The 14,560-nt window shown below is 38.4% G+C and overlaps 1 protein-coding gene across 6 annotated transcripts in view; it reads right to left on the minus strand.

The window, feature by feature from the left end:
* Nucleotides 1-14,560, minus strand: part of ZMYND11 (zinc finger MYND-type containing 11) — a 108,201-nt gene that overhangs the window by 36,807 nt on the left and 56,834 nt on the right. For all 6 annotated transcript variants that reach the window (XM_071805309.1, XM_065831973.2, XM_065831972.2 and 3 more), the window contains one exon: nt 7,650-7,809. In XM_071805309.1, coding sequence (XP_071661410.1) covers nt 7,650-7,805 — 156 coding nt within the window. In that variant the 5' untranslated portion in view covers nt 7,806-7,809. The remainder of the gene's footprint in view (nt 1-7,649; nt 7,810-14,560) is intronic.

Consider the following 14,560-nt stretch of genomic DNA (forward strand, 5'->3'; position numbering starts at 1 on the left):
TATGTTTGGACTCGATGATCCTGAGGGTCTCCTCCAACTGAAATGATTCTATGATTCTGAGCCCATGAGCTGTGGTGCTGAAGTAAAGTACAAATCTCAGTTTCTCTCCCAAGAAGATCACGTTTGGGTAGCAGTAGTTTACAGTACTTAAGACAACGCAAGTATTCTCCTCCAGGACATTAGAAATAGAAAATAGTTTCAAACAAAAATATTTCTTTTCTTTCTTCATGTTCCAAGTGAGTTCAAGGTTAATAGAAATTTTCAACCTATCTCCTCAGAAACTGGAGCTGCTTCTGCTATTAACGTCACCATTTTTTACTTACGTTGAGCCAAGATGAAGTTTGTAGGCTATTTTCATTAAGGAGATAAATCAGCGACGGAGTGAAGTATTTATTAGGTGCAAGGCCTTTTATTTCCACATTACATATGTGAAGGTTTTGTTCCCCTAGAAAGAGGATGAATCCAGACCAGAAAGAAACCAGCTCTTTGCTTGTGGTTCCAAGTTTCCTTCCAAGAAGAATTGTGCACAGAACAGGTCTTGCTCCTTTCTTTTTTTCTTAAAATATGTTTACATTGCTTTCTGGCCTTATCTTCTCCATGGAAGTTTGTAATGTTTTACTAGGTTGTCATTTCTGCACATTCAGAAACACTTTATCTGAACCAACAGCAGAGCCTCCTACACACTTTGCTTAAATCTCCAACTTCTTGTCCACGTCCCCATGCTGTAGGTGTGGTTGGTGTTGTTTCAGCTGTCAGTGATTTACAGGCATGCGGGCTGCATTTATTGTGAATGAAGCATGAATATTAATGAGCCCATCAGCTTCAATGAAGTTTCATTCAGTGATCAGCATGACATAATAATAAAAGATTCAAAACAGTTTCCAGTGACGCTGAGCATTTTGAACACACAAAGTTAATAAAAACAACACTACTAGGTCTGGGATGGCACAAAAGAGGTAGAAAAAAAACAAGATGCATATTTTCAGAGCAAACTCAAGATGGACTGATCTATGTAATCTAGTCCATTAACATAATGTAAGTCCCACGATGGAAGCTTTATAAGGACTAGTTTACTTCAAACCCATAAGTACATTACCATGCTTCAAAACACCCTTTCAATCAGACAAAAAAACCCTGAACATTTTGTGAAATCTGTGAACAACATCATCAGTATCTCAACTCCAGAACAGTGAGTGAAAGCCTCGAAGAAGAATACAGCATTATACTGGCTGAATTTTCAAAAGTCAAGTTGGGAAAGCTGAGAGAGGCAAGTGCAGATGCTGATGAGGTTGTTTTACCAGTTTAAAAGCATCATCTCTTAGGTATGCAATAATAGGGACTCTACTAGAGTCATGTTCAGTAATATGCAGATCCTCCAAATAGAGTGAACTGCGAGGAGAGGGAAGAAATACTCCTGAACAGATGGGAAGCAAAAAACACCACTGGAAAAGGAATGCAGAGAATTGTTCGTGATTCCCAACCCATTTGGAGACAGGCAGAGCCACTGGAAGGGCAGCAAGGCCATTCTCATAAGCCACATGCCAGCAGCCTTAGTGCAAAGGAGGGTCTTGGCTTTAATACAGCAGGAATTTCTTGTCCATGTGGTGAGAGCTGAGAATTCTGATTTGCTTCTCAAGGACAAAACAGTCTATGCTTTGACTTGGCGTTTTGAAGATATTTGCCTTTCTGTACTTTCACAGATCCACAGCAGGATATTACACCAGTGGACTATAATTTTTGGTTCATTAATGAACAGAATTTTACACTAATACCCTTTGTGGTAATAATTTGCAAGAAAAAATAATCATTGCTTTTAGCACACAGTGGAGTGATATAGTGGCAGCCTCTTGGCAAAACAAGCTCTGAATGATGGAATGTTATAGGATGGAAAGACAGAAAAGAAAGATTCGAAGAGTTCCAGAACCCCATTTCCCTTGAGTGCTCTCGTGTGACCAGACTGTTATGTGGCCTGACCTTCAAAGCCACCTCAAACTGTCCCTGGGGTGTGGAAGAAAAGGTGGAAGCCGGTCTGAACTTATAATTAGGCATCTACCTGGAACATTCCAGCCTGGAAAGTCCTCAATTTGTTACAATACGTGAGAAAGAGTAACTCTCGTGTTTTGGGCTAGGTTTGGCTTTGGATCAGTGAATTCACACAGGACTTCAGATTCAAGTCAATATGGATGGATAAGACAAATGGAGAATTTTTTAAACACTGAAGGAAATGTTTCTTCATTTGGTCTGACATGTTCTTCCTCTCTGTGCTCTCTAGTTGGAAGAGTTTTCATGATGAAGGCACTGGCTGTCATTATTGCTACTTCAAATTATCCTTCTGCTCCTAAGTGAAATGAATGGGATGAACATTAAAACTATTCCTCAAACTAGTTAGTCTGAAGCCCCTAGCTTGCTAGCAATAACTGGTAGCTACGTAGGTTGGTTTTGGTTGTTGTTGTTGTCTTTCAAATGGGGGGGTTGTTGGTGTTTTGCTTGTTTTGTGTTTTTGCTTTTTTTGGTTGGTTGGGTTTTTTGGTTTGTTTTAATTTAAAGTGTATTTTGCCTACAGAAAAGATTCAAACCCTCACCGTGACCGTTCTTAAGCTTTTTACAATTATCTTCATATTTATGGAGACTCAAGATGACACAGCCAGTTCAAAAACCAGCTTCTGGCTACCAATATTGACCTGGCATGGAAAAATCAATATAATTACAAAAGCAATTAAGGATGGCAAGCAAGGAACCCAGCCTTTGCTCAATCTAAAGCAATTTAGGTTAACACAAACATAACAGCCAAAATACTCCTTGCTCATAGATTGATCCTAGCAAAACTGAGCCTGCAATACATCAAATCACAATAATCACTGGGTGTGTGTCTAAGGTCAGCAGGGCTAACAAAATCACCTTCAAAACTCACAGTGCTGGCAGTGGGTTACAACAAAGGTTAACATGATGGGAGAGAGATGAATTATTTAGGCAGCCTTGAGACCTGAAAGTATCTGGAGTCACTTCAAGCAAGCACCAGTACTTTCTAGATATAAAATATAAGAAGATGCCCAGTAATGTGTTAGCGGGTTATGAGTACAGGGGTGTGTTGGGGAAAAGAACATTCTACTGCTAATGTTTTCTGAAAACAGGAAAGCAAGCAAACTGCCCCTCCAAACAGCATTCTTTCCACTAAACTAAAAGATCTTTATAGGGAAGAATTGGAAAGGCAATAATTTAGATATGGAGAGGACTAAATGCACAGGAAAATGACTGCAACTAAATCCCCAAGTCAGACTTAACTGGCCAGAAGAGTTGCTGGCTCTTTCTATAAGCAATCAATTAAGTGATCAGAAAATGAAACTCTGTAAAAGAGTAACTTCTTGAAAACGTAATTTCCTTGTATGTATTTTGTCAGCAAAGAAATAGCTCAAAGTGCCTTAACTAAGTGTGAAGCCTCACTCTTCACACCTCATTAGAGAACTTGCCCACTATGAACTGACTTTAAACCACAGCAGTGCTGTAAGATGTGTCGCATTCAGATGCAAACAATGAACCCATATGACTAACATCTCCATTTTAGAAGAGCACAATATTGTTTGGCTTAATGAACACATGTAGATTGACATTATACATTCATAATGCCTCTCCTTTGGGTCAGCGCAGTTTTATGACTTTAATCATGAGGAGAAGAATTAGCACGTTAAACGCTCAAAACAGCTCCATGCACACTGTCTGTAGAAAAATCACAAAAGACGTAAATGAGTAAGACAAACTAGCTCTAAGATCTACATCTAACCCCCCACAAAGCTGCATGGCATTGGTGCTTTGATTTGATTTCTTTCATTGGGATTAGACTGAACACTATTTTACACAGATAAAAGTACATAGACATCATGGCATAACTGAAAATAGAAATGAATAGGTAAGGAGATTCATGGTTCTTTTCTTCAAGAACTACATTCCCCTTCCATTTATCAACTGTATTGAAAATATAATTAACAAAACTGATTTGAATGTTTTTTTTCTGAACCCAGAGAGCAAAGAGAGAATTTCTTTCGTATTGATAATAAGTAACACTTCCAAGTTCCACAAGTTCTGTGAGATATAGAAATAAAGCTTTTAGAAAGAAAAAGTAAACTTCCATTACCAGATTTCAGGTACAGCATTTTCCTTGCAAGGCAAGAAGCTGCAGAGATTTTGCTGAATTGCGTAACAATGGCATCAACAAACAGTGGAAATGCAAAATTCCTAACTAAAGTTCTGGATAACAATAGAAAACAATTTCTTCTCTCACTTATTTTGTGTCAAATGCATTAATCATCTGCAAGGTTAGAAAGCCTGTAAGATGAGAACACATTCTGAAAATGTGCAAAACATCTGTATAGATGGCAAGTGAGCAAACAAAATGAAAATCTGCACAAGCCTTGGAGGTATAGTATTTGCAGCAAAGTTATTGTATAGGTACCAATCAGCTGGAATACAGTATGCTTGGCAACTACCTCCATATTTTAAATTTAGTAACTTATATAAAAATATTTCTCCTACATATATCAGAGAGAAGAAGAGAAGACCTTTATACTTTTTAAAATCTGACCATTCTTTTTCCCAGTTTTTCAGAATATTCACTTTCACATGACTTGCCCTTTCTGGAAGGGCCTCCTGATGCCCTCCAACTGGTTTTGTCTTTGCACCTCAGCTTGTTCTCTTGTGTGATATCTCTAAATACATGATATTTTGCTTCACTGTTTTATCACAGCTTCAATATACTGACAGAACAATGATAGCAAAATAGTATAATTTTTTAACACATTCCTCTGAAGGAGGAGAGTAACCCTATCAGAGATGGCGTCCTCACCGCACCGATCTATCATTATGTCAACCTATTGGAAAGGGCAAATGTTTGGAAACACGTAAGTAAGCACCACAGCTTATCTAATTAATCTTTTCAAAATAGAGCTGTGTTTTCCTAATCTGTAGACTTTCAGTTTTTGTCAGCATTTAGCAATCAGTCCATGGTCATCAGTAAAACCAGCACTTCCAGGCCTTGTAGCAGCCTCTAGTCAGGCACCTGTAGAAGTAATGGATACAGGTGCTCAGCAGTTCTGTGGCCCAGGCCAGTAATTTATTTACTTGAATATGGATTTAAAATGCTGAGATTGAGATACAAAACTTCAAAAATATAAAGAAACATCAAGCAAATACTCAAATAAAAAAAATGGAGGGACGACAGGGATGTGTCCCTTTGCTAACTCCTTGAAACAGCTGGTTCTTGCTGACCTCCACTGTGGTGCCAGAAAACAAGCTAAAATCCAAGGCTGTTCTTGTACTGATGGCAATAGCTCTCAAGTCTTCCACATCATGAGCTGAGTTCCTGTAGTATCAGTCAAACCGAGTTTGACAATTGGGTCAAGGGTCTGTCTGTAAGAGCTGCAGCTTGATGAGCCTGAAATCCCTGTTCCAACATTAATAGCCCTATTTCATAGAGTCCTAACTCCTACAAGTGGATCTCCTGCAAGACTTCAGTGTGTTTGTCCTCACTGAAATGTAACTTGAGCTCACGGCTCAACAGTCATTAGTACCAGATCTGAGCAGCACTGAATTACAAAGAACTACAAACTGCATCTTGATCAAGTGCAGACAAAGCATCCCTAAAACTGTCCAGTGTGCCCAATGTAGAGAACATACCAAGCTTCATGGTTTTGCCCCAATTGTTGGGGAATGGAAAATACTTGATCTGATGACGAGTGATGACAGTGACACTTTGTTGCTCGTTAAAATTCTTTTCAATGAAAGAACAAAGAGAATGACTTTATACCAAGTCAATGTGTTTTGCTTCATCCGTCTGCACCATTTTGATTCAGGATTAGGATCAAGAAGTTAAGAGGTTGGGTACTGTTGAAACATGGCCTGGATCAGAAGCTGTTTTTTGCATAAAACTGTTAAGTGCACACTGGTTTTCTGAACAACTGAGGTGGCCATCAGACATACAGACACAGCTCAATGCAGCGATCAGCAGTCAAGCTGAAAATACAGTCAATACTTCTCACCAAAGGGCTATTCATAATGTGACTTCAGCAGCATCTTCAGTCAAGTTAAAGACAACTCTTTTCATTCTAAGATAAAATAATTATATAATTGTAATAACTCATGGGGTATTTACATGCTGTTTATCTTACAAGTTTTGTTAGACAAATGTTGCTAATAAGTAGCAGGAACATTTTTTGAATGACCGTGTAAGAGATTGGCTATTGCGAGGCATTTTGATTGCTTTGTTTTGTTTTGTTTCTCTTAGCAATAGAGGAAACAAACATACTGAGTACTTGAGATAACTACAGATCTCAGACTTTATGTCATGTTGAGTCTACACAGTTAACACCACCTCTAAACAGATAAAACTGACATAAGAAATACCTAAAAGAGCTAAGCTGGAATTTTGAAATGTTTATTCTCAGGGAGAATAGTAAAAACAAAGCGACATACCCTCTAAAGGCTCCCTTGGGCATTTCTAATGAAATTAGAACGAGAATCTTAACAGTGACATAATGTACATTATATACATGTTTCAATACTCTAAATGAGTTTAACTGGGCTAATTTTAACCATAATGTTTTCTGTTATGGATACTGCTTGTTTCCACTTTTTATTTCTCTCACTTAAAAACAAAAAAACAATCTGTTATTTCACTTTCAGGACCTTACTGATGGCTGCAATAACGCAGTGACTATTTTGGTATTTTTTCCTGTAGAGTCTTTCTGGTTTTCCTCAAAATGTAATTATCTGTGTCTGAGACAATGCTGTCCATTTTACCAGTATTTAATGCAATTTATATTCCAAAGCAACAGTTCCGAGTTCAAGTATTTCAAGGCTTTGCCAAACTTTTTTTTTCTTTAAATTATGAAAACATCATTTTGTAAATACAGAGACTGGGCTCCTGAACAAGGCAAAGCAATAGTGCGAGCTTTTTCCTACTCTATGGGACTATGCCCAGTTAAATTTGTGAGTGCATTCCATGTCAACTATGGAGAGATAGAGCAAACATGCTTTTCTTCCCTTCATGTAACTTTCAACCTGTTTAACTCAATTTAAATACTTATTTTACACATTCAGTGGAACAATGTCTGGACACCTGTAACTAATTTGCTACGTAAATCCCTCCTAACTAAATGCCCTGGTGTTCACAAATATCTGTAAAACACATATTTTCATGTGTATATAAACGTACAACTTCTTGTTTCACTTTTGAGAGGGAGGAGTTCTTCCTTCTTCAGATTCAGGTTAAAGCAAGATTAATAAAAAAATCTTGTCTTCTTTTTTTTGTTTGTTTGTTTTTAAAGATACTGTCTTTGGGATTTGAGGACATCTGAGGATTTCAAGTAATATCAATAGTATTTACTGTCTTTGTGTACAGCTGTAGACGAGAATGCTACATAAAAGCAAGGGATGACTGAGCAAAGGACTTTGCCAACGTTTCATAGCAGAAAACTCTGAATTCGAAAAGAAAGAGCTTCTATGGAATAGAGAAGGTTAAAAAAGTTTAAGAGTGCATTACTTCCCTGTTCACAAGCACCAACACGACATCTATAAATAACTTTAAATATAAATTAAAACAAGTTTCATGCTAAGATACCAGAAACTGTGATTTATTTTCTCAAAGACTTTATACTCACAATCTCATCTCCTGGCAACCAATATCCTTCTTGTTCAATACCAGCTTTAGACCCTTTACACCCCACCGTCAGGGTTTCAACAATAAGACCATCCTTGACTGCTAAACTCAGCTGACGTGTGGTTTCTTTTGGATGCATACCATGGACTCGAGACATATACCTGCACACAAAGCACAAAAGTCTTTAAGTGTTAATGTGAAACTATAAAATGCATCAGCAAAAAAATACTCTTTTCCACATTATTTAAACTAATACAGCCTAAGTTTTAGTTTGTTTTTAAACTAAATTTATACAATTTCCCCCTCCATCCCAAATCTTTTCTTCCCTTTGACATCATCATGTACACACTTAGGTGAGTAGTAGCACACTAATATTCTACCCCAAATAATTACCACACCACAAAACCAACATGCACACTGCTTGAGCTTGTCTCTGCTAAACTTCACATCCATTTGTGCCCCTAAAGAGACTTCATTAAATTAACTGAAACTTACATTTTTGTAATACTTCCTATAGTGTACGTACTATAGAATATGTGATGCTCATGAGTACAACACACTTAACACATTCATAAAATATGTGAAATTTATGCATCGGATACGAAAACTTAACAGCTAGAGTTATAGTACTAACTGTTTTTTCCCCTTTTCTTGAGATAACCACTATGATGAGCTGCACTAGTGAGAACAAAACATATATAGCCTAAACTGTGTATATACATGAGATTCAGTTGTGTAATAAGGACCTTTACCCAGTAAAATATACTTCTAGATCAACACCAAATATTAACTTAGAGCAAAAACCATAAAAACATCTTCCCTCAAATAAAGAAAACCTCCCTGTTCTAGGATCATTGCACTTCAGAATGTTTTAGCAGAATTCCAAGAACATATCTATGAGTCACTGCACGTGGAGAAGTGAAGAGAGCTGCAATCACATGCAATCAGGACAGAAGTGAACTGACTTTGAACCAATTGTTTTGTGGATGCATTTTTCTTGTTACAGCTCTCTTGCAGTTAAAGGGCTAACTACATTTCTCTCCCTTTTGGTTTCTCTAGGAGAGAAATCTCTAATTTGTCTGCTTTAAGACAAAACTGACAGCTCTAGTAGCCTCTGTTTCATGCTTTATAATGAATTCCAGCAACCGTGATTCTTCCGTGACTGTAATCACAAACATCTTCACAAAAAATATAATTATTATCAGGAGCAAACTTGAGGAAAAAAAATTTAAAGCAGTAGCATTACATTTAAAAAGTTACATCAGTTCAGATTTTTTTAATAACATGGCTGACAAGAACATTTAATGACTTAGAAGCCATAAACCTTCAATAAAAGATGAAGATCAATCTAGCAGTCAACCCTCCAATTAACCCTTCTCTTTGAAGACAAATGCCTTTTGAACTTCTTATTGTTTTGGATGCATTAAGGTCTTTTCCAATCCTGCATTCTCTCTCAAGCTTTTGCTAGAACTAGTTCACTCTAATCTAATATTTTTCATTTGCTCTAAAGGAAACTAAATGCATATAATCATATAGTAAATTTTTGAGTGGAACTATGTATTTGTGTAGTAAATTATACAATAATCAGAGCAACACAGAATATTTATAAATTGCTGCCTGGTATCAGAAGCACTTATGTAAAAGCAGCATGTTTGCAGAATCTTGGGGGGTTTTTTTAGGGTAAAAACTCCTACAGGCCAAAGTTGCCATTTACTATATTTCACATTGGCTACCACAACATGGCCCAAGTCTGTTTGGTTTGTGCATGCTACCAATGCATAAAAAGTAATAACAAATGAAATTACTAGAGAAAGAACAAAATTCAGTGCAAGTCTGTGATCCAAGCTAACATATAGCAATCTCATGCTCGCTAGCAAAGAGGAGCCAGGGCCAAGCAACGACTCAGAAGACAGACATAGCAGTTTGGTTTTGTATCACACGAGTGGATGATCATCTGCCCAACCTGATCCCTCTACTTCTGTAGAAACCAAAACTCAACACAGGAACCTGTTCAAGTGATATTAAACACTACAAATGAGTTTTGCAAGTTCTTCAAACTCCAAGTACTACTTAAACAGGCAGAGACTCATATCCATTACTTCGCTTTCAAACAGAGTGCAAGTGAACACCATTAGTTTGCCGAGGCATGAAGTGCTGAGGCTTTAAAAGTGCCTGAAATAGGGGGAAAACCTAATTTGTTTATATACTAATGTTCCATGCATTTCATCTGTGTGTGCACATATTATTCACATATTTATGCAAACTCAACTGGCTTTTTAAAGTGCAAATTATCTTTGTCAACATTGGCTGACTTTATTGGGTTTTCATCACATTTCCATTTTAACTCTGTACTAACACCCTCCCCATCAGAAGCACGGCATTCATGTCTTCTGCAATTTCTTTAAGTCTTTAATAGGTCTCAAAATGCATAGCACAGCTGCTGACTATCATTCTTCCCATTTTTCTGATAGAAAAAATCAGGTACTGGGCAAGTGATTTCCCTACGGTTACACAGCAGGCTGCACAGGTCTGAGAACAGAAATCAAGTATTAACCCAGTTCCATAATCTTCAGTGCATCCTGCTGAAGAAACCACATACTTTGCATTGCACCATCCCCAGATGCAGAAACACAGTCCAGCAAAACTCCTGAATGTAAACTACATGTTTCATGATTATTTCTCACTCACACCTCTTAAGAGAACAGATATATAACACAAACCAAAAAGCCTTACACCAACTCTAATCAGCTGAGAGGTTTAATGTGCCTATTTCAGCTGTGGCAGGGTGTGCACTAATGAAAAGCAGCACAAGGCTCAGAATCTCCCACCTCTCAAATCCAACCCGTGTTCTCAACCTGAGAGAAAGTACTGTCACCAACTAAACAATCTCCTCATTTTCTCCAGATATAAATCAGGAGTAATAAATCCCCAGCGGCTCTTTGAAGAATACTTTAGTCCACGTTCAGACTGTGCAGTCTGGAGATCCACAAGGGCAAAGTTTTCCATTTTCAAAATAAAATGCTGTCAGCTTTCACAGTAAAGCACACACATAGAATGTTTTTACTTTGAAGAGGAAAATTGCTGTTAGAAAGTTCCCCCAAAATTTTTACTTATATTAAAAGCTGTGAAGTGTACATGGCTAGATATTCACAACAACTATAAACCACCAGCAGGGTCTGGATGAAATCCTATCTTGTTTCTTTCCAGCCAGGACGGCAGCTAAAGTAAGAAGATGTTAAGGCACAGGATTTGAACCAGAAAAGATCGTTAAAGTTCTTTAATAACAAAATGTGAAAAACTATCACAACATGTGAAAGATGCTGGAAACACAAAATAAGTTAAACTCCAGCCTAGAGACAGAAAGCATCATGTTTGGAGTCCTAACTATCACATCAGACTCAATACTAGACCAGGGAAAAGAATATCAAAATGTCTTTGTGCAGAAGCGCCATTACTAATCCAGGGAGCACAAGTCCTCTCCTGGCACTGCATGCACTGAAGCATCTGGCACCAAGGAGTTAAAAAACAAGTAGGAGAGATAAAGCCATTCCCAACTGCTGTTTTCAACAAAAGCTGATTAGCCTTACCTAGGAAACAGGGAGATGAAGCAATACTGGTTTGTTATGCTCTTGCCTAGTCCTCCGTATGGACAGATTGGGAAGTGTAATACAATCCCTATTCTGCTATTATGTTGCCAGCCACAAGAAGTAAAGCAAATACACTTTAAAATGGGTGAGAATAAGGCATGGAGACAAAGTAAGCTCCCCTAAGTCAGAAAACCGGCCCTAATCAGGTAGGGGGCTGAAACAACCGTTTCAAAATATAATTCAACCATACTAATCCCTACTCTACAAAATGAGGGTCTGCCTGATGAAAAGAGGAGGTTTGGCCTGATAATCTGCATGTCAAATTCCAAATCTCACCAAATGAGGCTGCCTGTCTGCAGGACACAGAAGTAACTACGCTCTTGCTTTATATTACAGTATTTATAGGTCAGTATCTCCTCCATTTAAAAACTGGCAGTGTTAAATCTCCTTGACATTAGCATGGACGAATCTAGAAAATCTAGCAAAGTTGCGGTTTTTGTAATCTAAGAGCCTACTAAAGCATGTTTTCAATTATTGCAACACCACTTGGAAAGTAAGGAATAAGAAAGTTTAGGAGGTAGGTTGTTCATTACCACCCTTAAACAAAACACAGCATTGTCACACCATCAAATGTATAGGAAGATGTGCCCTCCTTCAGAAACAAGATACTATCAACAGAATCAGGAAAACACACATGTGCACACAGATGTGCACACCTGTCTGACAGCAAATGAAAAAATTCCAAGGAGAATAACAGGGGATAATAATTAATAGATCTGTAGATTGTATGTGTGTGTGCACGCTCATCTGTATTCAGTACTGATCAGAAAAACAATCGGGACTGCACACAAAAAGTAGTCAGGTCTTTCAAATTCAACAGAAATGGAATATCACCATATTCTTCTGCTGATACACCTTATTCTTGTTACTCGTGTTAAAACCGTGACCGCTCTCGGACACCACGGGGACAGCCCAAGGGGTCAGCACAGCTGGAGATGAGAACCGAGCACTTCTCACAGGGCTCACAGCGTCTAGGAGCCACATGGCCCTGCTCACCCCACAATGCAGGGACAGGGAGGGACGATACGCAGGGAAACCTGGGACGTGCCCTCGCAGAGTCCTATAACTCAAGTCACTACTAAGTGACAACCTTTGCTAAACTCAGCTGGACCACGGGAGTACCTTAATCCACTCCTAAACTGCTTGTCTGCCCAATAAACAGGAGACATTATAGAAGCACCAAAGTTTGTCTGCATAGGAGCAATTCAAACCTAAAACTTAAAAAAAATGTTCTCAAACAAGCCAGTGTTCAGGTTGTTGTTCTATTCAAAACTACATGTTATATACATGTGCTTCATAACATACGTTGAAACTCAAGAAAAGAGTTTGTTGAGATGTAAGGTGTGTGGAGGAAGCGGACGCTGAAGCTGCCATCACCATGGGAGCAAAACAGATACACAAGTAGCTGGCACTTGCAGGGGATCAGATGGTGAACTTTCCACCTACAGCTGTCACGCAGCTCACAACTCTTCTGCTGGGTGCTGTGGAAGACACAACACGAAGCCAAACCCTGTCCCAAAGACCTTAATATCTATGGTCACAAAATAATGCACAAAAATATCTAACTCTGTCCCCAGTGAGCCCTCCTGAAGGCAACTGTGGTCTACTGAGATGCAGCAAATGGTTTACATGGGTGCAGCTGTGTTATGACCCAAAAAGAAAGCTGGTCAAGAAAGGAAGAAAGGAAGGAAAGTTACTTAAGGTAGAAAGTTGACAGAGGTATTTAAAAAATAAAGAAAGAAAGAAAATCAGGACTCATAGAGAACTGAATTTCCAGTCACCTGAACTCATTAAGAGGAAAACACTGATAAAATCCTACAGCAAGTATCTCTGTAAAAGACTAAAGCAAAATACATATAGCAAATAGCTGCCTTACATAAAATACGAGTGTGACAAGTGTAGGTAGGTGCTAATTTTAGTAGCAAATACTGTAATCTTGGTCTGATCAATTACCTCTGCCTATGCTGGATGCCTCCACCCTCTGCGACACGAGGGGAAGCAGCAGCAGAGTGTCTGCTCAGCAGCTCATCCAGGGGCAAAGAGGGGGCTCAAGATTTCCTTGTACCTATAACCCATCTCACAATTGAGAGCAGATAAAATACAGCAGATCCCATTAAACTCAACTGAAAGACTACCATTAATTTTAAATGTTACCTACAGGTATATAAAAATGTCCTAGATTCAGGGACAGACCTTAAGGAATAATACATAAAATGGAAGGAAAGCAGCCAAAAATCTGTTCTTGAGTTTTATACTGGGTTCCTACCTCTGTTGAGAAATGATGCCTTTTGCTTTAGATTCAGGGCATGACGGCAGTTTTATAAAAGATGCAAACACTTCTTTTAAGACTTTTTTAATTTGCAAAGAATAGGTCACTTGGTCATACTGAAAGCAAAAATGGCAGAGATGGCTGTGATTTATCTTTTTTTTTAACAAATAGAGCTACAAAGCATAAAAACTTAAAACACGCAGGCTCAAACCTCAGGAATCCACTAGCTACCCCTGTGGAGAGCCAGGTGAAGATTTGTGCTCCCAGCTGTATCTCAAGGTCTCAACTCAGAAACGTAGGCCCCCTGCTCCCACCAGATGTAGCACTGTGGTACAAATCAACTTTCACAAAACACAGGCTAAACATGATGGGTATTTGTCTTTCAAATCAATATATTTGAAATATATATTCCCCATTCATAAGAAACTGAGAGCTGGTCTGAGAGCTGAAGACAACACACACACAGAGAAAACAAAAGCGTTCACAGTGGGGATGCAGCCAAACACTTCCACTTTCTAATATACTTTTTGATATGTTTACAGTTTCTCAAGTTTCAATTATGGATTAAATTCACTAAGATAAAGACAACCAAAGCGTAACATTCTTCCTCTGTACTTATACTTCACAAAGAGAGACGCACGTATATGAACAGGCTGCATTTGATGGCCGCTGCACAGACCACGCAGGCAGTGACACACTGTTGATTGTGCAGTGAGACACTGATTTTATGATCTACACTTTGTGCAGTCCAAAATTCCAAGTAGGGGACACAGAGAAGCTGAATCACAGAGGAACTATGAATTTTCTTTGCTCTCTGACATCAGTATCTACACCAAGCAGGAAATGTTTTTTAAATTAGTTTAATCCTTTGTAGTCTAGAAATGCAGCATTTGCATGATTTCAGAATCTAATTTTGTGCAGTGTTTTTATAAAACAAAATAACACATACACTCGTGAAACAGTGAGATCCGTCAGTTCAGTGAAACTCAGACCTGC

Source organism: Patagioenas fasciata, chromosome 2 (assembly GCF_037038585.1).
Source record: "Patagioenas fasciata isolate bPatFas1 chromosome 2, bPatFas1.hap1, whole genome shotgun sequence".
NCBI classification, from domain to species: Eukaryota; Metazoa; Chordata; class Aves; order Columbiformes; family Columbidae; genus Patagioenas; species Patagioenas fasciata.